The 24,542-nt window shown below is 40.4% G+C and overlaps 1 protein-coding gene across 1 annotated transcript in view; it reads left to right on the plus strand.

Moving 5' to 3' along the window:
• Positions 1–24,542, plus strand: part of MAP1B (microtubule associated protein 1B) — a 115,657-nt gene that overhangs the window by 80,600 nt on the left and 10,515 nt on the right. Inside the window, exons 3-5 of the mRNA XM_077462495.1 lie at positions 4,458–4,540; positions 13,269–13,409; positions 14,235–20,139. Coding sequence (XP_077318621.1) covers positions 4,458–4,540; positions 13,269–13,409; positions 14,235–20,139 — 6,129 coding nt within the window. The remainder of the gene's footprint in view (positions 1–4,457; positions 4,541–13,268; positions 13,410–14,234; positions 20,140–24,542) is intronic.

The following is a 24,542-nucleotide window of genomic DNA, read 5'->3' on the forward strand; positions in this document are numbered from 1 at the left end:
GTCAAAAAGGGTAAGCGAGGTTTACCAAGCAGCCTGTCCTGAAGCGCATTCCTGTGACTGGCGGGATAGCCTCTTGCAGCAAGGAAGTTGTCGTCGACACTATCTTTGTGAGCAAGACTCCATACCGTTACTAGGAGTGAGGTAGTGATACATGGATGTGGACCAAGCTCAGCGTGTCCTTCCTAAATGCAAGTTACAGTGAAGGTGTAAATTGACACTAGGACCCAAGAGTTAACTGGAGAACAATTATGGTGCAAGTGTACATGGTGTTCGTTAATTTCTGAAAGCAGAGGCTCGCCCTAAGGTCAAGTACTCCCTACGGAAGCCTCAACCTGGTCCCAGGGAATTCATAAAAATGGCACAGAAGTAAAGGTACCCCATGTGTAGTAAAGTGATCCTGTACAGGTGCCTAGCCTAGCCCACAACAACCTACCCCAGGGTAGGCATTTCATGTGACCCACACTTGGCGCCCAATGAGGGGAGGAACATGGAAGAGGTACCACTCACCTGCCTGCCTTCAAGCATGGTCCTTGTTGGTACCTGGTCATGTCAAACACTTGACTGGCTAATAATACCCTTTCTTTATCAGTTCATCTGTACAGAAATAAAAGGAGGCTATACCAAACCAGTACAAATGTAATCTTTTTTTTTTTTACTAAATGCATAACGGTTTTATTTTGTGTTTTTTTAATATTCTCCTGCAATTCCCCCATTTATACCACCATGAGATCCTTACTGTTATTATTATTTGGTTGGTTGAATTTATTTAACTATTTTAGGTTTGGTGAGTCGTTTTACGTTCAAACACAGAGAACGGGTTTAGTCTCCCCAGTAATTGCAATGTTTGTTCGTTTTTAGTCAGTTTTATGCTGGGTACACACATACAGTTTTTGTTTGTTCAACCCAATAGGCCCAAGGAAAAAAACTCGGGCAGTGAATGCAGTGAACTCTCAGAAAAATGCATTAATTTTTAGGGGACATACAGTATGTTGAAAAAAGAAAACAAGATTGTTAGTCATCTGGGCTCTAGTTAAGTTAAATAGTACTTTTAAGGGAGCGGTGACTGCAAAACCAAGCTGTCTCTGACAGTAATTAACTAGTAATTAACCTATTGTCATTAGGAGTGTGGGGGGATTCTGCTTATAAAAAGAGCTTTTCATTTGATCTATAGGCCTCAATCTATGTGTTCATCCATGGCCAGCAGCATGTATAAATCAGTGACAGCCTGACAAATGCTGCAGCTGTACGCATATAACTGCACATCCAAACTTATTTTTGGAAGATATGATGGAATAAGACAATTGAATACCCTTCTACTTTAACCACTTATGGACCGCCCGCTGCAGTTTTACAGCGGCTGTTTGAAGGAGGATATCATTGTTATGGCAGCAGCTAGCTGCCATAACCCCGGTATCCCCTTCTTCAACTGGCGGTCCGCTACAAGATAAAAGTGGTCCCTGTGGTGGATTCGCTGCGAGATCACTTTTATCGGTGGTGGGAAAGAGGGACACCCCTCCCGCCGTGATTCGGTGATCTCCGGAGCCATCCCGTGTTGTCTCCTGCTTGGTATGGAGACAAGTGAGGGGAAGATGGAGCCCCACCTATCCCCATACAATTGCTGGGTGGAAGCGACATCAAAACGTAATTTCCACCCACAGCTCTTATGCCCTGTACACACGGTTGAACTTTCCGACGGAGAATGTGCGATCGGATCTTGTTGTCGGAAATTCCACACAAAGTTTGAGAGCAGGATCTAAAATTTTCCGACAAAGTGCCACGCATGCTCAGAATAAATTACGAAACGAAAGCTATTGGCTACTGTCGTCTTTATAGTCCCGTCGTATGTTTTCTACGTCACCGTGTTCTGAACGATCAGATTTTCCAACAACTTTGTGCGACCTTGTGTATGCAAGAAAAGTTTGGGCCAAAATCCATCGGAAAAAATCCGTAATAATAAATTTTGTAGTCGAACGGCATAAAAGGGCCATTTTTTTTAAATCATTTTTTTAAATTACAATTTTTTTTATTTTTTTAAATTGCATTTTAGTCTAAATATGAGATCTGGGGACTTTTTGACCCCAGATCTCATATTTAAGAGGACCTGTCATGCTTTTTTCTATTACAAGGGATGTTTACATTCCTTGTAATTGGAATAAATGTGACATTTTTTTTTTTAAACAGTGTAAAAATAAAAAATAAAAGGTAAAACTAATAATAATAAAAAAAATATTTTAAACATGCCCGTCCCACCGAGCTTGCGTGCAGAAGCGAACGCATATGAAAACGGTGTTCAAACCACACATGTGAGGTATCGCCATGATCGGTAGAGTGAGAGCAATAATTCTAGCCATAGACCTCCAGTGTAACACAAAACATGCAACCTGTAGAATTCTTTAAACGTCGCCTATGGAGATTTTTAAGGGTAAAAGTTTGTTGCCATTCCATAAGCAGGCGCAATTTTGAAGCGTGACATGTTGGGTATCAATTTAATCAGCATAGCCCATTATTGGGCTAATTTTACTGTTGTCTTATTTTTTTATTCAAAAAAGTAAATTTTTTCCAAAAAAAGTGCGCTTGTAAGACCGCTGCGCAAATACGGTGTGAAAAAAGTATTGCAATGACCGCCATTTTATTCTCTAGAGTGTTAGAAAAAGAACAATATATAATGCTTGGGGGTTCTAAGTAATTTTCTAGCAAATAAAAATGTTTTAAACATGTAAACACCAAATTCTCAAAACGAGGCTGGTCCTTAAAGCGGGATTCCACCCTAAAGTGGAACCTCCGCTGATCGGATCCCTCCCCCCCCTCCGGTGTCACAATTGACACCTTTCAGGGGGGAGGGGGGTGGAGATACCTGTCAAAGACAGGTATTTACACCCACTTCCGGGCATAGACTCCCGTGGGAGTCTACGCCATTTCCTGCCCTGCCGCGCTGTCTGCTGGGACACACACGGGTCCCAGTGACAGCGCGGAGATTTCCTATTGCGCTGCGCGACTCGAGCATGTGCAGTAGGGAACCGGGAAGTGAAGCCGATTAGCTTCACTTCCTGATTCCCTCACCTAGAATGGTGGCGGCAGCAGCCGAGAGCCGAGCGATCGATCGGCCTCGGCTGCCGGCATCGCTGGAACCCGGGACAGGTGAGTGTCTATTTATTAAAAGTCAGCAGCTGTAGTATTTATAGCTGCTGGCTTTTAATATTTTTTTTTTTGGTGGAATCCCTCTTTAAGTGGTTAAAAAGAGTTTACTGTGCTAAAAACTCATTAGAGTGAGGGATTTTTGATTACTCAAATCCCTTCTCACCATAACCTGTATAGTTTTTTTTTTTTTCCACTGTGCCCCAAGTCAATTGCCATCAAAGCCATGGTTTCCATAGATTATGCTGATGATGGCTAAATAGCTTGCAACAGTTGTTTTGTCCAAGATAAAATGTAGTTAGATAAAGTGTCTGTTCTTATCAGTTTTCAGGAGGGATAATGCTGGTACTTCTTGGGAGAGAGGGGGCACTGGTTAATATTTTCTTGGTGTAATAAGGTGGAAATGGTGGGACAGTTCTTTTCCTCCCAGTTTGAATCTGGGCTGAATTTGTTTGGCCGGGGCCTGGGAAGCACAAAGAGCTCCCAGTGATGTGTCCCCTAGGGCTGGCATTCCAGAGATGAAAATCACTATGGGTATGGGACTCCACTATGCTTTCAGTGATCATCTTACACACATCTTTTGGGCAAGCCTTGTGGCTAGTCTATGGTTAATTTTTATACAAGCTGTAAGGCCTGCCTTGTGTACCTGCGCTTTTTTTTTTTTTTTTTTACACAAAGATGGAGGGTGCAGGTAATTGGGGCCTGCCTGATGTCTGGGGGGGTGAGGTTCTGTGGCCTTCGTGTCTTTTGCCTCTCCCCAACCAAAGGGGTCTCTCTTCAGTGAAACACCGACTTTGGCTAGTCCCTAAGGAGCTGGCTCCACTTGACTTTGGCCTAAATAGATGATAGCTTGCCCCTGTGAGGAACCTTGCACCCAAGTAGGGGTTTCAGAGTTAGAGGCCCTTTCTTTTCAGAGGTTTGGCCATTTCTGTGCTCTCTGTGCACTTTTTTGTGTGCTCTGATTTCATTGTTTACTTTTTTGTTCACAAATGAAATGTACTGAAATGGGGAATAATCCTGCACAGACAACTCTGGTTAGCTCCAACTACTGGTCTTCACTTACTCTTCTATAGGATTTAAGTTTCTTCAAGTAAGACAAATAAAGATGAATGCTGATTATTGCTGTAAGTTTTTTCACTTTGTGTTTAGGTAACCCTAAATCCGAGACTATTACAGGTTCTATTTAACTTGTTTTGGGTTCTTTACTTGTTTCTAACATTGTAATATTTCTATATTAGGAGTACTAAATATGAAATGCATACCAATATCATTACACATGAGTTTGCATTTTATAATTAATCTTTCTTTTTTGTTTTTGACAGGTCAAAAAATTCTTCACCACAGAAGCGATGTCTTAGAAACTGTAGTTTTAATTAATCCTTCAGATGAAGCTGTCAGTACAGAAGTAAGTTATTTGCCTTTTTATAATTGCCTGTTTATTATTTAGACAAGCACTTCGGTTTAATTAAAAAAAAATTATATTGTTTTAAAGTGATTACATTCCTTGATATGCGTTCAGGACATGATGTGTCTGCACTCAAACTCCTGCATCATTCTCTTTGATAATGTTTATTTAGGAAAACAGTAAAGCTGGGCATATACTGTGTGAATTTTGGCCAGTTTATCAGGAACTTGCTTTGTAGTATGTCCTGCCAGCCCCTTTCTGCTTGACATGTTTTGAAGGAAATTTAAAGAGCTGGGCAGAAAACTGACAGCCAATCGACATTCAGATGCAGCCACTAGTTGGGTATTTTGATGGATACCACGGTTGCTGGCTGTCAGAATACAATAGCCCAGCAGGGCGATCTGTCCTTCTTCACTATATAGCATAGATTAAGAAATATGTTGGATTTTTTTCTATCCACATACCAGCCTAAGGGCTTGTTGCATCATTGGAGCAAAGCTCTTTTATGCCTTGTGTTCTGCTTCTATAGACCCTGGCACCATTTCCCTATGACCATCTACTCTGTCTGCTTTTGACATTGTTTGTCCTCCATCCCTTGCATCCCTACCAAAAAAGCTTCTGTTTTCTTGTTGAAAGTATTGCACATTATTACTACCTTTGTTTAACTCCTAAAAGGATATTTTTCACTGCCTGTGTCCAGCTAGGGAGATTTCTTTAGTTTAGAAAAAAAAAGGAAATGTATTTAAAGTGAATTTAATTCTCATCTAATACAGTTGTCACCAAGACATTTGTTCCCATTGAGAGATTTCCCGAAACTGGTTTGCTGTATCATATATTTTATTATGTTGGATATTTTGCAAGTCCCAAACTTGCTGGACCCTAGTTCAAATGAACATAGTTGGTACATACTGTGGAAGTAGCCACACAAAGGTCTTAACTTTTGTCTTCTGTACCCAATTCACAGCAAGGGGCTGTTGCTTTTTCTTAAATGACATTGCAATATATTGTTTGATCAGTTAAAGTAAAATACTGCTTAGTGGAGTTCTTCTTTAACCACTTGGGATCCGCGCTATTGCAAAATGACGGCAATAGCGCGGACCCACATTTTCGGGACTACGTCTATTGACGTAGTCCCGGTTACGAGCGGCCTGCGCGCCCCCTGAGGGGCGCGCGCGGCGCGCTCTGTGATCGGCGAGTCCGTGAGACTCGCCTGATCACCGATCCGTGTAAGGGGTCGATCCCGACCCCTTATCACGTGATCAGCTGTCAGCCAATGACAGCTGATCATGTGATAAAACGGAGCCGGTAATCGGCTAGTATTCCTCCTCGCGCTGACAGCGCGAGGAGAAAAAAAAAAAGCCGATCGCCGGCGGCCGTGTTCGGGACATCAGTCCCGATCACGGCCAGCAATTTAAACGGACACCTGCCCCCTGCCAGTGCCCACCTGCCACCCGCAGTGCCATCCTGAAATAAAGTAAGTGCCCCCCTGTCAGTGCCACCCAGCAGTGCCCATAGTGCCCACAGTGCCACCCAGCAGTGCCCACAGTGCCACCCAGCAGTGCCCACAGTGCCACCCACAGTGCCACCCAGCAGTGCCACCCACAGTGCCACCCAAAATCTGCCTCAAAGGTGCTGCACCCCAGTGCCGCCCATCAGTGCCCAGCAGTGCCGCCCATCAGTGCCCAGCAGTGCCGCCCATCAGTGCCCAGCAGTGCCACCTATCAGAGCCACCTATCAGTGCCACCTATCAGTGCCCATCAGTCCCATCTATCTGTGGTACCTATCAGTGCCCATCCGTGCCACCCATCCGTGCCACTTATCCGTGCCACCCATCCGTGCCATCTTATCTGTGCCCATCTTTGCCCATCAGTGCCGCCTTATCTGTGCCCATCGGTGCCGCCTTATCTGTGCCTATTAGTGCCGCCTTAACTATGCCTATCAGTGCCCACCAGTGCAGCCTATCAGTGCCCACCAATGCAGCCCATCAGTGCCCACCAATGCAGCCCATCAGTGCCCACCAATGCAGCCTATCAGTGCCGCCTAATCAGCGCACTTCAATGAAGGAGAAAAATGACCCGTTTGCAAAATTTTATAACAAACTATTAAAACATGATTTTTTTTTTTTTGCATCTTTTTTTGTTTGTTTAGCAAAAAATAAAACTCCGAGCTGTAACTAAATACCACCAAAAGAAAGCTCTATTTGTGGGAAAAAAATGATAAAAATTTCATTTGGGTACAGTGTTGTATGACCGCGTAATTGTCACTCAAAGTGCATCAGCGCTGAAAGCTGAAAATTGGTCTGGGACTGAGGGGGGTTTAAGTGCCCAGTAAGCAAGTGGTTAAAGCAACCCTATATATAATTTTCTTACTGTATAGGAGGCACCAAAAGATGCCAAATTGTCCTATTATGTAAGCTGTCCTCCTTTTTGCGGTGCCATCTGACCACACTGGAGCTTTTGTGCAACTGCAAACATTTTTAAATCTGATGCCAAGATTAGGTATGCCCAACAGTTTATACAGGCTTGGAGCATCGTCATACGGCAAGCAAAGAGCATGCCTATTTACACCATACTCTTTAAAAAGAAGCATGGGAATACAGAAAAATAAAAAACATACTCATCTAGATTGCTGCAGCCCCTATCCCAGCTGAAGCTGTGCCCCGCTGTCTCTTCCCTGATAATTGAGCAATCAAAAACCTCTGATTGCTTAGTTCTCCCCCTCCTCTCTGAGCAGAGAGCGGTGACTCAGTCTGCTCTGCTGTGACAGGAGTGATGGGAGTAGCTGGCTCAGACTCTCAACAGCTTGCTGAGAGGCATCTGGGTAGATCCAAATGGGCACTTTCCCGAGCCTGAACTGGTTGAGTGATGTCAGCCGACAGTGGGCTAAACCCTAGGTCACAGGAGTGCAGAACGAACTGCTGTCAAGATTCTTTTGAGACATCAATAAGTATATGTAACAGGAGGATGCAACTGAATAGCAAAGGCTACTTTAAAGTGGAAGTAGACTTCCATGCATGGCTTTTACCTATAAGTAAGTCTATAATAAGACTTACCTATAGGTAATGTAAATATCTCCTAAACGTGCATGGATTAGGAGATATTTACTGTACATGCAGCCAGTGACATCACTGGCACATGAGCTCTGGAGGAACGGCCACCCGTGCCATTTCTTCAGAGCCCTGTGCAGTCTTCAGAGCCCTGTGCCATAAAGAGGCTGAAGGAGTGGGAGAGAGAAAGAAAAAAGGAATGAAAGGCTTGGGTGATACATTGTTTCATCCATTTTCTTCTTTGAGCATATCATTTTTGCAGCAGTGTGACAGATCTAATTTGAAGTGATGACTTTTTTTTTTTTTTTTTGAAGATGTGGAGTGGATAGGGACTAAAACACCTGTCAAGTTTTTATTTCTGTTTATGTTCCGTTTCTAAGTGAAAGAAAATCCCAAATGTCACCAGAACAGGAATAGAGAAAAAATCTTCCAATGGGGACACTGGTTTTGGTGACAAACAGAGATGTTTCTCATATTGGAGAGATTTCCTCTCAGTTCCTGTTGTGCTTATGAGACAGGAAGTGAAGGTAAATCTCTTCAATGGACGAGCAAAGAAAAAAAAGAACAGTTTTTTTTACCCCCCCCCTTACTCCATCCAAAAGGAAAAAAAGTTTTGTCTTCAGTTCTGTTTTAAAGTAACCCATGCCATTTCTCTTGCTGTCCTATCTAATAGTGCCTGTGCATAGCAGTTGTAAGCTCTTTGTTGCTCCCTCTCCTATTTCACAGCTCTCTAGCAATTTCTAGACAGCAGCTGTAAAAACTTTGTGTAAAAAATCAACTTTACCTTACGTAAAAAATCAACTTTACCTTCAGTAGTTTTATGCCAGTGAAATCTGATCTAATATCATGACATCACCCTTCCTTTCCCCATTAGCTTGGCTTTATTATTTTTCCTATGCGATTTTCAGTCAGTAAAATATTTGTTTAAAAAAACGTTTGTTTTTGTTTTTTAAATCATACTTATCTAGGTGGATGCAGCATTGGTCCAATGCTGCATCTGTCCCTCACTGGTTCTAAGACTTTGAACTGAGCGATCAAACACAGCTGATCACTTAGTTCTCAGTGTTGCATGACCAGAGAGCTGGTGACTATCAGTCACCGGCTCTCTGCTCTGCCCTTCCCTCCAGTGCTCTCTGGTGCATCTGAGTGGATCCTGACCATGTGATCTTTCCCCAGCCTGGACGGGCTCTGGGACATCAGCTGACAGTGGACTTCAGCCTGCTGTCTGCTGAAAAAGAGTCGCAGGAGTGCAGAATGGGCTGCACTTTAAAAGCAAGTCTGTTCTTTATCCATGCAGGGCAAAACAATGGTTTCACTTTAATGCCCCCCTACTGATCTACACATAGTCATCTTTACTTCGCCCACTGTGCAGAAAGGCAGACATGTGTATGTTCCCAATCAATCTAGTTGGAGCGTACACAGGGTGTCTCTGTGTCCCCATGTGACAGCATACTCAGAATTTTCTGCTCTTCCAGCAGCTAAAACAAATAGTGAATATGTGCTACTTGGCAGGGGATATTACAGAAAAAAACTTTTGGTTTGTAAAGCACTGGTTAGCTTTAAAGTCAACATGTTAGAATAGATCTGCTTTGAATAGCCTGTGCTAAGAAAATGTAATGAAACTTTAATATCTATAAATTTGGTTACCATCACACAAACAGTGTTAAAATCTGAATATAATGTACAGTGTTTAACATAAATGAGTACACCCCTTTTGAAAAATAAGATTTTAATAAATAGGTCAGTGAACACAAGAACAATTTCCAAAATTTGATAAAACTGAGTTTTATAGAACATTTGTTTAGCTCATTACATAAAAGTGAGGTTAATACTATAACTTAGATTACAAAATCTTCAGTTTTACTCAAACTAGTCGATGCAAAAATGAATACACCCCACAACAAAACCTACTCCATCTAGTATTTTGTATGACTTCCTTGATTTTTAAGGACAGCACCAAGTCTTCTAGGCATGGAATGAACAAGTTGATGACATATTGCAACATCTATCTTTTTTCATTCTTCAAGAACGACTTCTTTTAGAGCCTGGATGCTGGATGGAAATGCTTGGCTTGTCTCTTCAGAATTCCCCATAGGTGTTTGGGTTTAGATCAGGAGACATACTTGGCCACTGAATCACTTTCACCCCGTTCTTCTTCAGAAATGCAACAGTGGTCTAAGATGTGTGTTTTTGATCATTGTCATGTTGGAAAAGTGCACGAAGACCAAGGAGACGGAGTGATGGTAGCATCTTCTCTTTCAATATAGAGCAGTACATCTGTGAATTCATGATACCATCAACAAAATGCAGCTCCCCAACACCAGCAGCACTCATGCAGCCCCACAGAAGGACACTACCACCACCATGTTTCACTGTAGGCACCATGCATCGTTTTTGTACTCCTCACCTTTGCAATGCAATACAGATTTGAAGTCATCAGTTCCAAAAACATTTATCTTGGTTTTATCACTCCAGAGTACAGAGTCCCAGTAGTCTTCTTATTTTTCAGCATCAGCCATGGCAAATTCCAGGTGGGCTTTTTTGTGCATGGGCTTTAGGAGAGGTTGCCTTCATGGATTGTGTCATTGTGTTTTGTGTCATGGATTGTGTCATTGTGTGTTGTGTCACAGGAACCATTCACCCCAGTTTGGCTTCCTACTTCTTTAGCTAACTACAGTAAACTTGCATGGCAATTTTCTTCAGCCCTTCTCATCAGAAGATGCTCCTTTCGAGATGCTAACTACCAGAGATGGCCTGGACGTCTCTGTGAGATGGTTGCAGTTCCATCTTTGTTGAATTTTTATATCACTTTTACTACAGTATTCTGACTGATAAGTAAAGCTTTGTTGATCTTCTTGTAGCCTTCACCTTTCTTGTGCGAAGAAATTATTTTCTTTCTCATGCCTTGAGATATTTCTCTTCCATGTGGTGCCAATGCTGACAGCATGAAATGGGAAGGGGGTTTCTTTGTTAAGTAACGTTCTTTTACAATGAACTGTCTGCTGGACAACTGTTTAATGAATAATTAGACTCACCTGTAATTGAATTCTTCTTAATTAGGATTTTGTTTTCTAAAATTTAGTTTTGCTCTTAAGACTTTCATTGGGGTGTATTAATTTTTGCAACATTATCTTGAATGAGGGCCTGTTCACACTTTAGCTTTGCTCTTAAGACTTTCATTGGGGTGTATTCATTTTTGCAACATGATCTTGAATGAGGGCCTGTTCACAAAAAAACTGGAAAAAAAGAAGAAAAAGGGATCTGGAAACGCACTAAAAACACGCATGCAGAAACACATCTGGAACGGATCTGGAGTGCATTTTTGTGGTGTGAACCAGCCCTGAATTTGTTAGGAAAAATACTTTTTTGTGTGTGCAAATTAACAAATCTTGGTTGCATTTAAAGGTCCGCATTTGTGGGAGTATATTGTAGTATGGTATCCCATAGAAAATGTTGATTCTGAAAGTAAAGTAAATTTTTCTGACAAATCTGTTGGGTGTACTCATTTATGCTGAGCACAGTATGTACAGTGCCTTGCAAAAGTATTCACCCCCTTGGCTTTTTACCTATTTTGTTATATTACAGCCTTTAGTTCAATGTTTTTTTTAATCTGAATTATTTGTGATGGATCAGAACACTAAAGTCTAAGTTGGTGAAGTAAAATTACAAAAATATATACATAAACTTAGTTTTCAGAAATAAAAAACTGATAATTGGCATGTGCGTATCTATTCACTCCCCTTTGTTATGAAGCCCATAGAAAGCTTTGGTGCAACCAGTTACCTTCAGAAGTCACATAATTAGTGAAATGATGTCCACCTGTGTGCAATCTAAGTGTCATATGATCTGTCATTACATATGCATGCCTCTTTGAAAGACCCAAAAGGCTGTAACACCTAAGCAAGAGGCACCACTAACCAAATACTGCCATAAAGACCAAGGAACTCTCCACACAAGTAAGGGACAATGTTGTTGAGAAGTGCAAGTCAGGGTTAGGTTATAAAAAAATATTCAAATCTTTGATGATCCCTAGGAGCACCATAAAATCTATCATAACCAAATAGAAAGAACATGGCACAACAGCAAATCTGCCAAAAGACGGCCGCACACCAAAGCTCACGGACTGGGCAATGAGGGCATTAATCAGAGAGTCAGCACAGAGACCTAAGGTAACCCTGGAGGAGCTGCAGAGTTCCACAGCAGAGACTGGAGTATCTGTACATAGGACGACAATAAGCCATACGCTCCATAGAGTTGGGCTTTATGGAAGAGTGGCCAGAAGAAAGCCATTACTTTCAGCAAAAACAAAATGACACATTTTGAGTTTGCGAAAAGGCATGTGGGAGACTCCCAAAATGTATGGAGGAAGGTGCTCTGGTCTGATGAGACAAAAATTTTACTTTTTGGCCATTAAAGAAAATGCTGTGTCTGGCACAAACCCAACACATCACATCACCCAAAGAACACCATCCCCACAGTGAAATATAGTGGTGGCAGCATCATGCTGTGGGGATGTTTTTCAGAAGTTGGGACTGCGAAACTGGTCAGAGCTGGAGAAAGATGGATGGTGCTAAATACAGGGATATTCTTGAGCAAAATCTGTACCAATCTGTGTGTGTTTTGAGGCTAGGATGGAGGTTCACCTTCCAGCAGGACAATGACCCCAAACACACTGCTAAAGCAACACTTGAGTGGTTTAAGGGGAAACATGTAAATGTGTTGGAATGGCCAAGTCAAATCCCAGACCTCAATCCAATAGAAAATCTGTGATCAGACTTAAAGATTGCTGTTCACAAACGCAAACCATCCAACTTGAAGGAGCTGGAGCAGTTTTGCAAGGAGGAATGGGCAAAAATCCCATTGATAAGATGTGGCAAGCTCATAGAGACTTATCCAAAGCGACTTGGAGCTGTGATAGCCGTAAAAGGTGGCTGTACAAAGTATTGACTTTAGGGGGGTGAATAGTTATGCACATTGATCTTTTCTGTTATTTTGTCCTATTTGTTGTTTGCTTCACAATAAAAAAAAAACAGCTTCAAATTTGTGGGCATGTTCTGTAAATTAAATGATGCATATCCTCAAACAATCCATGTTAATTCCAGGTTGTGAGACAACAAAACACGAAAAATGTCAAGGGGGTGAATACTTTTGCAAGGCACTGTAACTATTTATTTGATGTACTTGAGTATGACAATTTATGCAGCACTTTACATATATTATATTATATATATATATATATATATATATATATTTTGCATTCACATCAGTCCTTGGCCTCAATGAGCTTACAATCTAAGGTCCCTAACACATGGATATATACACATACTAGGGCAAATTTAGACAAAAGCATATAGGAAACCCACACAGACATAGGGAGAGCATGCAAAAGCCAAGTAGGTAGCATAGTGATTGGGATTCAAGCAGATGACTCTATTGTAGTCAAGCAGAGGTTCTAACCCTGGGCCTCTGTGCTGTATCCTATACTTTTGTTATTATGTGTTCTATTAAATATCTTAAATTAATAAACCAATCACTGTATATTTAGATCTAATTTAAAAGTTGTAGCAATGATACATGATCGCATTACATATTATCTGTGCAGCGGATGTTAGTGACATGGTGAGGAAACACACATTCTTTCTATGATACTACAGTAACATTCACTTTTACCTTTCCTCACAGGTGCGATTGATGATCACAGATGCTGCAAGACACAAACTTTTAGTATTAACTGGACAGTGTTTTGAAAACACCGGCGAACTTATCCTTCAGTCTGGATCTTTTTCTTTCCAAAATTTCATTGAGATCTTCACAGATCAAGAGGTATGACATATCATCAGACTAGTTCATGGGATCCTTTCCTTTTTCTTTAGCTTTATTGTGAGCCAGAAGTAAATCAATAGCATGACAAAGAGCATGTGCAAGCTACAGCACCCAACAACACAACCAATAACAAAGAATCTCTTAACTGACAGCAATAATTATACATTTGTTCATTTACTATGGAATACTGTTTTCATTTCCAATGCTCTTTGCATTGCCTTAGCAAATAAACCTAAATAAATTATTTTATATTTTATTGTATGCATTAATGTAAAAGCTTAGCTTAGGCCTTATATAGCAAAACTGCCTTACAGGCGAGTGTATATTCCACTTAGAGAAACCACCTAGATACCAGCTGAGGTTGTTTTAGTTATGATTAAAACAGAAGGAAGAATCTAAATACTGCTAAGATGGGCACTTTTCCTTCTTTATGAGATTTTAGGTGGCTGGTTAGTTGTTTATACCACTTATGGTACAGTATTACTGTTACAATAGAATCCTAGGTTGAATTATAGGAACATGTAGAAACAACAGCCATTATGGTTCAAATGTTTTGTTGTTTAGCAGTATAGTTAATTAATCATTTCCTGCCCAGACTAAAATGCATGAAATCTGAACAAATGCTGTGGTTTATTCATTAGAAAGAGAGTTCACAGCCAGCCTGCATTATTTAATAGTCAAAGGGGGTATTTACTTAATTGTCCCACTTGCCTTCCCTATGACCCATTGTAATTTTTACTTTCTTAGTACTGAGCCGAATAGTCTAATGGTAGAAAGTGAGTTAAACTTACCTAACATTTCCTATATATTTTCCCCTAAAACCAGATTGGTGAACTATTGAGCAATACACACCCTGCAAACAAAGCAAGTCTTACACTCTACTGCCCTGAAGAAGGACATTGGAAGGATTCCAATTTGGACCGACACAATCTTCAAGACTTCATAAACATCAAACTTAATTCCTCATCAGTTTTGCCTGAAATGGAAGGACTTTCTGAATTCACAGAATACCTTTCAGAGTCAGTAGAAATACCATCACCTTTTGATATCTTAGAACCACCCACATCCGGAGGCTTCTTAAAGCTCTCAAAGCCATGCTGTTATATATTCCCTGGTGGTAGGGGAGATTCTGCTTTGTTTGCAGTGAACGGATTTAATATGCTTGTTAATGGTGGATCTGAAAGAAAATCTTGCTTCTGGAAACTCATTAGACATTTAGACAGAGTGGATTCTATATTGCTTACTCATATTGGAGATGACAACCTGCCAGGTATTAACAGTATGCTTCAAAGAAAGATGGCTGAACTGGAAGAGGAACAGTCTCAGGGGTCAACAACTAACAGTGACTGGATGAAAAACCTAATCTCTCCAGACCTTGGAGTTGTGTTTCTCAATGTACCAGATAATCTGAAAAACCCAGAACCAAATTTTAAAGTTAGAAGAAGCATAGAGGAAGCTTGCTCTACTCTTCAGTACTTAAATAAACTCTCCATGAGGCCAGAACCTCTATTCAGAAATGTAGGAAACACAATTGAGCCCATTATTTTATTTCAGAAAATGGGTGTAGGAAAACTTGAGATGTATGTGCTGAACCCAGTAAAAGGTAGTAAAGAAACCCAGTATTTCATGCAGCAGTGGTCAGGTAGCAATAACGATAAAGCTGGCTTAGTACTTCCTAATGGTCAGGAAGTTGAGATTCCAGTTAATTACTTAACATCAATTTCTTCCCTTATAGTATGGCATCCATCAAATCCTTTAGAAAAAATAGTTAGAGTTTTGTTTCCAGGAAATACAACTCAATACCAGATACTGGAAGGACTTGAAAAGCTTAAACATCTAGACTTTCTGAAACAGCCTGTGATAACACAGAAGGATCTAAGTGACTATATATCAAGCCCTGCTGTAAAACAGACAAAGATTAAGCAGAGAGCAGAAAGCAAGGAGAGCTTAAAAATGTCCTCAAAAGCAACATCCAGTAAACCTAATAAAAAAGAATCTAAAGAAGAGCCAGCTGACGTAGTCAAAAGCCAACCTGATCAATCAGAAAAAGTGGAGAGCAAGGACAAAACTTTAGTGAAAAAGGCTCAGAAAATTGAAGCAAAGACCTCATCAGAGAAAAATGCTGTGAATAAAGAAGAATCAATAATTAAGCCAGAAGCGGCAGAGAAACAGAAAACAGATGTGAAACCCAAAGCTGTTAAAGAAAAAGCAGTGAAAAAAGAAGTAAAGGCAAAACCCGAAGAAGTGAAAAAAGAAACCACAAAGAAAGATGAAAAAATGCCAGTTAAACACAAAAAGGAAATTAAAGAAGATAAACCTAAGAAAGATGTAAAGGAAGAGAAACCCAAAAAAGAGGTTAAAGAAGATAAATCAAAAAAAGAGGATAAACCTAAAAAAGAGGCCAAAAAAGAGATCAAGAAGGAAGAAAAACATGAAATAAAAAAAGAAGTGAAAAAAGAAGCACCTCAGAAAGAAGTGAAAAAAGAGGTAAAAAAAGAGGATAAGGAAAAAAAGGAAGAGAAAGATGCTAAAAAAGAGGTTAAAAGGCCTGCTAAAGAGTCAAAGAAAATAGCAGCAACTCCATCAGATGCTAAAAAGCCTGCTGTTAAGGCAAAGGCTCAAAAGAAAGAAGAATCTGTGACTAAAGAATCAGCAGCTCCAGTCAAGTCAAAGGACAAAACAAAGGTAAATAAGAAAGTAGCTGAGAAGAAGTCATTGGCAACTGCTGGGGCAGCTGCTGTCACTGCAGCTGTTGCAGCAACAGCCTCTGTTGCTGCTTTAGCTATAGCAACTGGAAATATAGATAATATGGTGGCAGAAAGATCCCTCATGTCATCTCCTGAAGATTTAACAAAAGACTTTGAAGAGCTTCAGAATGAAGGCACCATAAATGAAGAACTGAAATCCCACCTCCAGGCTCTTTCACCCACAGATGAACCTGTTATAGTACAGACTGAATCTTACACCATCAAGAATGAAAACACTAGCAGTGAACAACCCGCAGACTCACCAGATGAAGGGATAACTACAATGGAAGGTGAATGTGAGCAGACTCCAGAAGAACTGGAGGTAATCGAGAAACACAGGGTGGGTGAAATTGACAAGTTTGAAGACGAAGGAACTGGTTTGGAGGAATCATCAGAAGCTGGTGATTATGAAGAAAAAGCTGAGACAGAAGAAGTTGAAGAACAAATGGAAGATATTGAAGAAAGAGCCTCACTGGTAGAACATCATACTGGTGAGTTTGCCGAAACTGATGAAACTGAGGAAGAGGTTGAAATTGATGTGGTTAAGCATTTGAAGAGTAAACATGAAGACATAATTGATTCTGAGACAGCAGAAGAACAAGCTGAAGAAGACATTGATGAAAGTGCTGAAAAGGTTGAAGCTGATGAAACAGAGGAAGAGGTGGAGGAAGACAAAACAGACGATGCAAAGGATGATGAAGAAACAGAAAAGCTGGAAGCTGAAGACCATTATCTAACAGCTATAAAAGACAAGTTAGAAATGGTTAGTGACTCTGAAGATAAGTATATTCTGTCTTCAACACCATCCAAGACCTCTGAGCCCCAGTCCCCAGCTGTTGAACCTGGGGCTTCAATTCATGATGAAACTTTACCTGGTGGCTCTGAAAGTGAAGCAACTGCATCCGATGAAGAAAACCGAGAAGATCAGCCAGAGGAATTTACTGCGACCTCTGGATTTACTCATTCAACTATTGAAATATCTAGCGAACCAACACCAATGGATGACATGTCAACACCCAGAGATGTAATGAGTGATGAGACAAATAATGAAGAAAGTGAGTCTCCATCTCAGGAATATGTTAATATAACTAAATATGAGGCCAGCTTGTATTCCCAGGAGTATGACAGAACCAGAGTGTCACCACTGCTTGAAGGTTTGAATGGGTTATCTGATGTGTCTAAAACAGATGCTACCGATGGCAAAGAATACAATGCTTCAGCTTCTACTATCTCACCTCCATCCTCTTTGGAGGAAGACAAATTTTCCAAGTCATCACTGAGGGATGCATATACTTATGGACATCTTGATGTGAAAGGTTCCACAAATCTGGAAATTCAGGATGATTATGATCTGGAAGAAAAATTAAGTCCAAGTAAAAGTCCTGCTCCTCCTTCACCAATATCTAAAACACCTTTAAGTGAGCGAAGTGTTAATTTTGATCTTACACCTAATGAAATAAAAACATCAGATCTTGGTATTTTACCACCTTTACAGGACCTTGAACAAGATATAACTGAACAGTGTCCTTCCCCAGATGATAAAACTGTTGAAGTAGCTTCTCCTTCTCAATCTGCCGCTGGAAGTGCTGGGCACACACCTTACTATCAGTCACCGACCGATGAAAAATCTTCAAACCTACCACCAGAAACAGTGGAAAAGACATCTGTTCCTATTGTCTTTGAATTTTCTGATACCAAAGAAAGGAGTGAAAGTCCCCAAATAAGTCCTATGGATGAGCCAGTGCCAGATTCAGAATCCCCAATAGAGAAAGTATTATCTCCATTGCGCAGCCCACCATTGATAGGATCAGAGATAACTTATGACAGATTTTTAACTACTAATACTAAATCATCTTCTGGTCATGGAAGCACTGTTGATGAGCATTCCTCTTCTCAGATTAGTCCTGTATCTGAAATGCTGTCTGATGCCATTTCTCAGGAACATGGTGAAAAGAGTGAACTTTTCTCTAGTAAATTATTTGGTGTAGAAACAAATACTTATAATGGAAAGCATGCAGCATCCCATGTACTGGATGGTGGAAAGCTTTCAGGAGATGTTTCCCCCACTCAAATAAACACCAATCCATTTATCTCATTTAAGGAGGACACAAAAATGTCAATTTCTGAGGGCACTGCGTCTGATAAGTCTGCTACACCTGTAGATGAAGTTGTGGCAGAAGATACATATTCCCACATTGAAGGTGTTGCTTCAGTTTCCACAGCCTCTGTTGCTACTAGTTCATTCCCAGAACCAACCACTGATGATGTATCGCCTTCACTTCACGCTGAAGTCGGATCACCTCATTCCACTGAAGTAGATGACTCCCTATCAGTTTCAGTTGTTCAGACTCCCACAACATTTCAAGAAACGGAAATATCACCATCTCGAGAGGAATGTCCCCGACCAATGTCAATATCTCCCCCAGATTTTTCACCTAGAACGGGAAAATCCTCAGCATCACTGCAAGAGCAGCGCTCCCCAGAACAGTCAACTATGGAATTCAGTCAGGAATCACCAGAGCAATCATTTGCTATGGATTTTAGCAGACAATCACCAGAGCATCCTGCAGTTGCCTCCAGCATGCTTCACATATCAGAAAATGGACCAACGGAAGTTGAGTACAGTCCCTCTGATCATCATGACACTTATTTTGGCAAAAGGATTTCAGTGGACAATGATTTTTATGCTGTAGAAAAAAATCATCAACCAGCCGCTGAAGCTCATGTGGAGCGCTCTCCATCTACAACCTCTGAACACTCACAAACTTCTTCTCCTTTAAAAGAAGATGATTCTTTAAAAGATGTGATTCAAAATTGTGATATGCCCTTGTATTCTCCACCAATACTTGAGCAAGATTATTTTAAGGATGATCAGTTCTCCCCTGGAGCAGATGTTTCTCCATTAACTCCAACACCATCTTTACTAAGACAGTCCCCAGGCTCAACAGATCCTACACAGAAGACACATTTGAGTGATCATAGTTCAGAGGCCCTATTATTAGAAGCTGGGGCTGATGAACAAGAAAGCTTTCAAATGAGAGCGTTAAATTCAGTAGTTAAGGAACCCACAATTCTATATAATACAAACCCCTTTGCTTGTGCAGCAGGACTTGATGGCAAAGACAATTTAAGTGATGCTTATGGTTATTCCAGTGAAGCAAATGACCGATTTTCTGCTTCAGACAAATCACCTTTTGCTGAACACAGGCAAGAGGTTGACCTTTGTCTTGTGACTGCCTGTGAATATAAGCACCCAAAAACAGAACTGTCACCTTCTTTCATTAACCCAAACCCTTTAGAATGGTTTGCAAGTGAGGAACAAGAACAGGAAAAACCCTTAACTCAACTTGGAGGAGGGCAGCCTCCTTCAGGAGGAAAACAGAAATCCCGCCAGTGTGACGAAACACCCCCAACATCTGTAAGTGAGTCAGCCCCATCCCAGACAGATTCTGATGTCCCACCTGAAACAGAAGAATGTCCGTCTATAACAGCAGATGCAAACATAGATTCTGAAGATGAATCTGAGACTATTCCTACTGATAAAACGGTAACTTATAAACACATGGATCCTCCTCCTATTCCAATGCAAGATCCAAGCCCATCTCCAAGGCACCCTGATGTCTCAATGATGGACCCAGAGACTCTTCCTGTAGACCAGAACTTAGGCAAGCCTATGAAGAAGGACATTAAGGAAAAAGGAAAAACCAAGAAAGTGGGAAGCAAAACAAAGTCATCTTCTCCAGCTAGGAAAAGTGATAGTAAATCAAAAACTGCAGCAGCCTCTCCGAAACCTGGGCCTATCAAGGAAACCATGGAGAAGAGTGCAAAGACTGCAGCTCCCAGAAAGAAAGACTCTATAGAGAAAGGTCCAAAGGTTACCCCAAACCAAGATCTCAAGTCATCAAAGGTAGAAGAAAAAGATAAAGAGACCAAGAATGCTACAAATATAAATACTACAAAATCATCTAAAACGGGAACTACAGGTACAGTAATTAAATGGTATATTATGCATTATTTAGAGGCATTCTCTTCTTTTTTTATATATAAAAATATCCTCCTGCACTAAAATCCAAAATATTTGAGCTCAATGAGTGTGAGTTGCACCAATACTTTTTGTGTTATTCTAACACAAATAAATCAACCAAATAAAAATTAAATGCAGTGTTCACTAGTGTTGAAAATTTAATATTTACGTAATAAACCAATAATCACCTTAGTGAAAAACATAGATCGGTGCCATCACACCACAATAATAAATGAAATTCATAAAAGTCCTCAACATTCTCTTCAGTGCTCAGTCTCCATAGGTTGTTCTACACAAATCCTGCATGGAAAGTATAGACACATACCACCACTCAGTGTTCCTTGTTCTAATTTATAAACAAGATGAATTCTCACTTTAAATGGTGGGATCTGGTTTTCATAGGTCCATACTCTTCCTCCTCCATGCCACAGAAGGTCCTATTCCCCTTCCCTTTAAAAGACGGCTGCAATATCACCACTCCATCTCCTTCACACCACAGGTGGGCACAGATATATGCTCCAAAGATAAAATGAAAACTAATAGTGCTCTTCATTTAAAATGTATCTTTAGGATAAAAATATAATAGATACACTCACCCGTGTGCTAGAATAAAAACTCAACCAGAGCCTGCCTCCGTATCCCTCAATGTAGTCAGCAGTACTCACAGCACTTCCCAGTTGCAATGTATTGACATCATCAAGCTCCACACAACATGCTTCGTCATTAAGATTTTGTCACAGGGCTTCCTTTTCTTACAAAATTGACAGGGCAGATATATATATGTACGACACATCACTGATCTCTGCAATCACAGGGAGCAGAGATCAGTGGCACTGTCACTAGGCAGAACGGGGAGGTGCTTGTTTACATTAGCTCCCTCCTTGTTCCCGTGAGATGATCGCGGGTATCCCCGCAGAGATTGAGTCTGCAGGAACCGTGATCAGACTCACGGAGGTCCTGATGGCACGGCGGCAAATGTAAAGGGATGTACCTGTACGCCCATTTGCCTGTCTGTGCCATTCTGCCGACGTACATCGGCGTGCGTCAGTCGGCAAGTAGTTAACTGACAATTGCACAGTCGTGCAATGCTGTACAAAATTGATGTCCTGTTTTTTTCCCCATGAATAGAGCTTTCTTTTGGTGGTATTTGATCACCTCTGCGGTTTTTATTTTTTGTGCTATAAACAAAAACATTGCGACAATTTGAAAAGGCCCATATATATTCTTCTACATATTTTTGGTAAAGAAAATTGCAATAAGGGTATATTGATTAGTTTGCGCAAAAGTTATAGAGTCTACAAACTATGGGAAAGATTTATGGCATTGTATTATTATTTTTTACCAGTAATGCTGGCGATCAGCGATTTTTATCGGGGCTGCATCATTGCGGCAGACAGATCGGACACTTTTGACACATTTTTGGGACCATTGACATTTATACAGCGATCAGAGCTATAAAAATGCACTGGCAGGGGAGGGGTTAAAACTAGGGGGCGATCAAGGGGTTAAATGTGTCCCCTCAGTGTGTTTCTTACTGTGGGGGGATGTGTCTGACTAAAGGAGAAGCCAGATCATTGTTCCTAGCTAGTAGGATCAGACGATCTGTCTCTCTTCTCCTGACAGAACAGGGATTTGTGTGTGTACACACAAAAATCCCTGTTCTGTCCCTCGTGCCTGCGATCGCGCATGGCCATCGCGACTGCTGGCCACGCCAGTAGTCTCCCCCACAGTGCAGCGGGCACGCACGCTCCTTCTCTAGCTGTTTAATAGGCCCACGTACAGCTACAGCGATTTGAGGGAGAGAGCCGACTTGCCGCAGTAGAATGATGATGGCTGGTCGGCTAGTGGTTAAGTGTTTTTTTTATTTTCCTTGCATGTGATTTGGTATTTTTTTTAAAAGTGAGTTTTCCCTTGTATCACCTAATGCACTAAGATAAGTGAAAATGCAGTTTGACAGTGAACTTGCACTACTCCTTTAGTAAATCTACCCACCATGTTCAGGCCTTCTGCACTTCTGTGTGTATCTATTTCATTTGCCTCTTATGCTAGTAGGTTTTAATTATTTAAATGTTTTGCCATGGTACACATAAAAAAAAAAAAAATCATAATTCATTTTATAAGCGGTTCTATAAAGAGCAAATACAATCCTAATTCCAAAAAGGTCTACATAAAAACAGAATGCAATGATTTGCAAATCTCATAAACCCATATTTTATTCACAATCAAACATCAAATATTTAAACTGAGAAAATATACCATGATGAGAAAAAAGTAAGGTAATTTTGAAATTAATGGCAGAAACACATCTCAAAAAAGTTGAGACGAGGCAATCTTTAGCAAGGTGTAGCATCCCCTCTTCTTTTATCAACACTCTGTGAATGTGAGGAAACCCGTTGCTGGAGTTTTGGGAGTGTAACGTTGTCCCATTCTTGCCTGAAATAGGGTTGTAACTGCGCAACAGTCCGTCTTTGTTGTATTTTTTCATTTTAAGAATATTGGTGAAAGGTCTGGACTGTGGGCAGGCCAGTTATGCACCTGGACTCTTACACTAAAAAGCCATGCTGTTTTCATAGACGTAGTATGCAGTTTAGCATTGTCCTGCTGAAATATTCAAAGCCTTCCATGAAAAATACGTTGCCTAAATGGGAGCATATGCTGCTCTAAAACATGTATATATTTTTCGGCACTGATGGTGCCTTTCCAGATGTGTAAGCTGCTCATTATATACCCACTAATACACCCCTATACCATCAGAGATGCAACAAGTTGGAAGGTCCCTCTCCTCTTAAGTCTGGAGGATACGGCGCCCACGGATGCCAAAAAGAATGCCAAAAGAATGTTCTTCAAAATTTGCCTGATGACCTTTTTAAATGCACTTTGGCCCAGAGAAGACTGCAGGGTTTCTGGATATGTTCAGATATGGCTTCATCTTTTGCATGATAGAGCTTTATCTTGCACAGACAGTGTTTTCTTTAAAGTATTCCTGAGCCCACGCAGTGATGTCCACCATATCATGCCTGTCTTTAATGCAGTGCCATCTGAGAGCCCAAAGATCATGGGCATCCAGTATTGCTTTTTGGCCTTTGACAGAGATTTCTCCAGATTCTCAAAATATTTTGATAATATAATGCACTGTAGATGATGACATATTTAAAATCTTTTCAATTTTATGTTGCGGAACATTATTCTGAAAAAGTTTACAATTTCTAGATGCAGCTTTTCACAGATTGGTGGACATCTGCCCATCTTTATTTCTGAGACATTGGCTTTCTAAGATGCTGTTTTTATACCCAGTCAGGATACTGACCTGTTGCCAATTAACCTAATTAGTTGCAAAATGTTCTTTCAGCTCTTTCTTGTTAGTACCATTTATGTTAGGTACACATGGTCCAAAAAGCAGCCAAAAATGGTGGGTTCGGGAGTTACTGGTCTGTTGACCGATCGGCCTCTGATTAGCACTTGCAGCCATTGAATTGTAATCTGGTGAGGGGGGAACACTGTCAGAACACAGCGGGGGAAATTGCTATACCAATGTGATTTTTTTTTTCATTTAGCCCACTGTGTTGAATTTTTGAAAAATCCTGTGTGTACCAGGCTTTACTTTGACGGATTTTTATTTCCCTGTCCCATATTTCTTGAGACATGTTGCTGACATCAATGTCAAAATGATGTTATTTTTCTAAAAAAATTATATATTTTTTCAGTTTAATTAAACATTTGATATGTTTTCTATTTCCATTGTGAATACGATATGGATTTATGAGATTTGAAATCTATTGCATTCTTTGTTTATGTAGATTTTACAAAGTGTTTCAACTTTTTTGGAATTAGGGTTGTACAAATCAGCACAGCCAGGTCTGGAATCAGTAAATCTTTGGTGGCATTTTTTATTAATTATGCTGTAAAAATAAAGTAATGTAAGAAATATTCCCAACAGTCTCTGACAGGTATATACCAAAATGGCATCAATATTTTACTAGAACTGTATTATTAACTATTAGGTACTAACATAGGTAAAGTTGATCCAGGGAAAATTCGATCACCTCTTGGGGGATCAGGAAGGAATTTTTTTCCCCTGCTGTAGCAAATTGGAGCATGCTCTGGCTGGGGTTTTTTTTCGCCTTCCTCTGGATCAATTGTGGGCATAAAATTGGGTATTTGGATTGTACGATTATTTTTTTATTTTATTTATTTGTTTTTAAGGTTGAACTGGATGGACTTGTGTCTTTTTTCAACCTGACTAACTATGTAACTATTAACAAGCAAGAAAGTAAAGGATTTCAGCCACTTGATATTTATGGCGTTTTACCATATTTATAAAGGGATAAAGGGTCTAGTCTGTTAAAGGCAAAGAATCCAGTT

The sequence above is a fragment of the Lithobates pipiens genome, unplaced genomic scaffold, assembly GCF_037356315.1.
Source record: "Lithobates pipiens isolate NorthernLeopardFrog02 unplaced genomic scaffold, aLitPip1_a1.2 Scaffold_3, whole genome shotgun sequence".
Classification (NCBI taxonomy): Eukaryota; Metazoa; Chordata; class Amphibia; order Anura; family Ranidae; genus Lithobates; species Lithobates pipiens.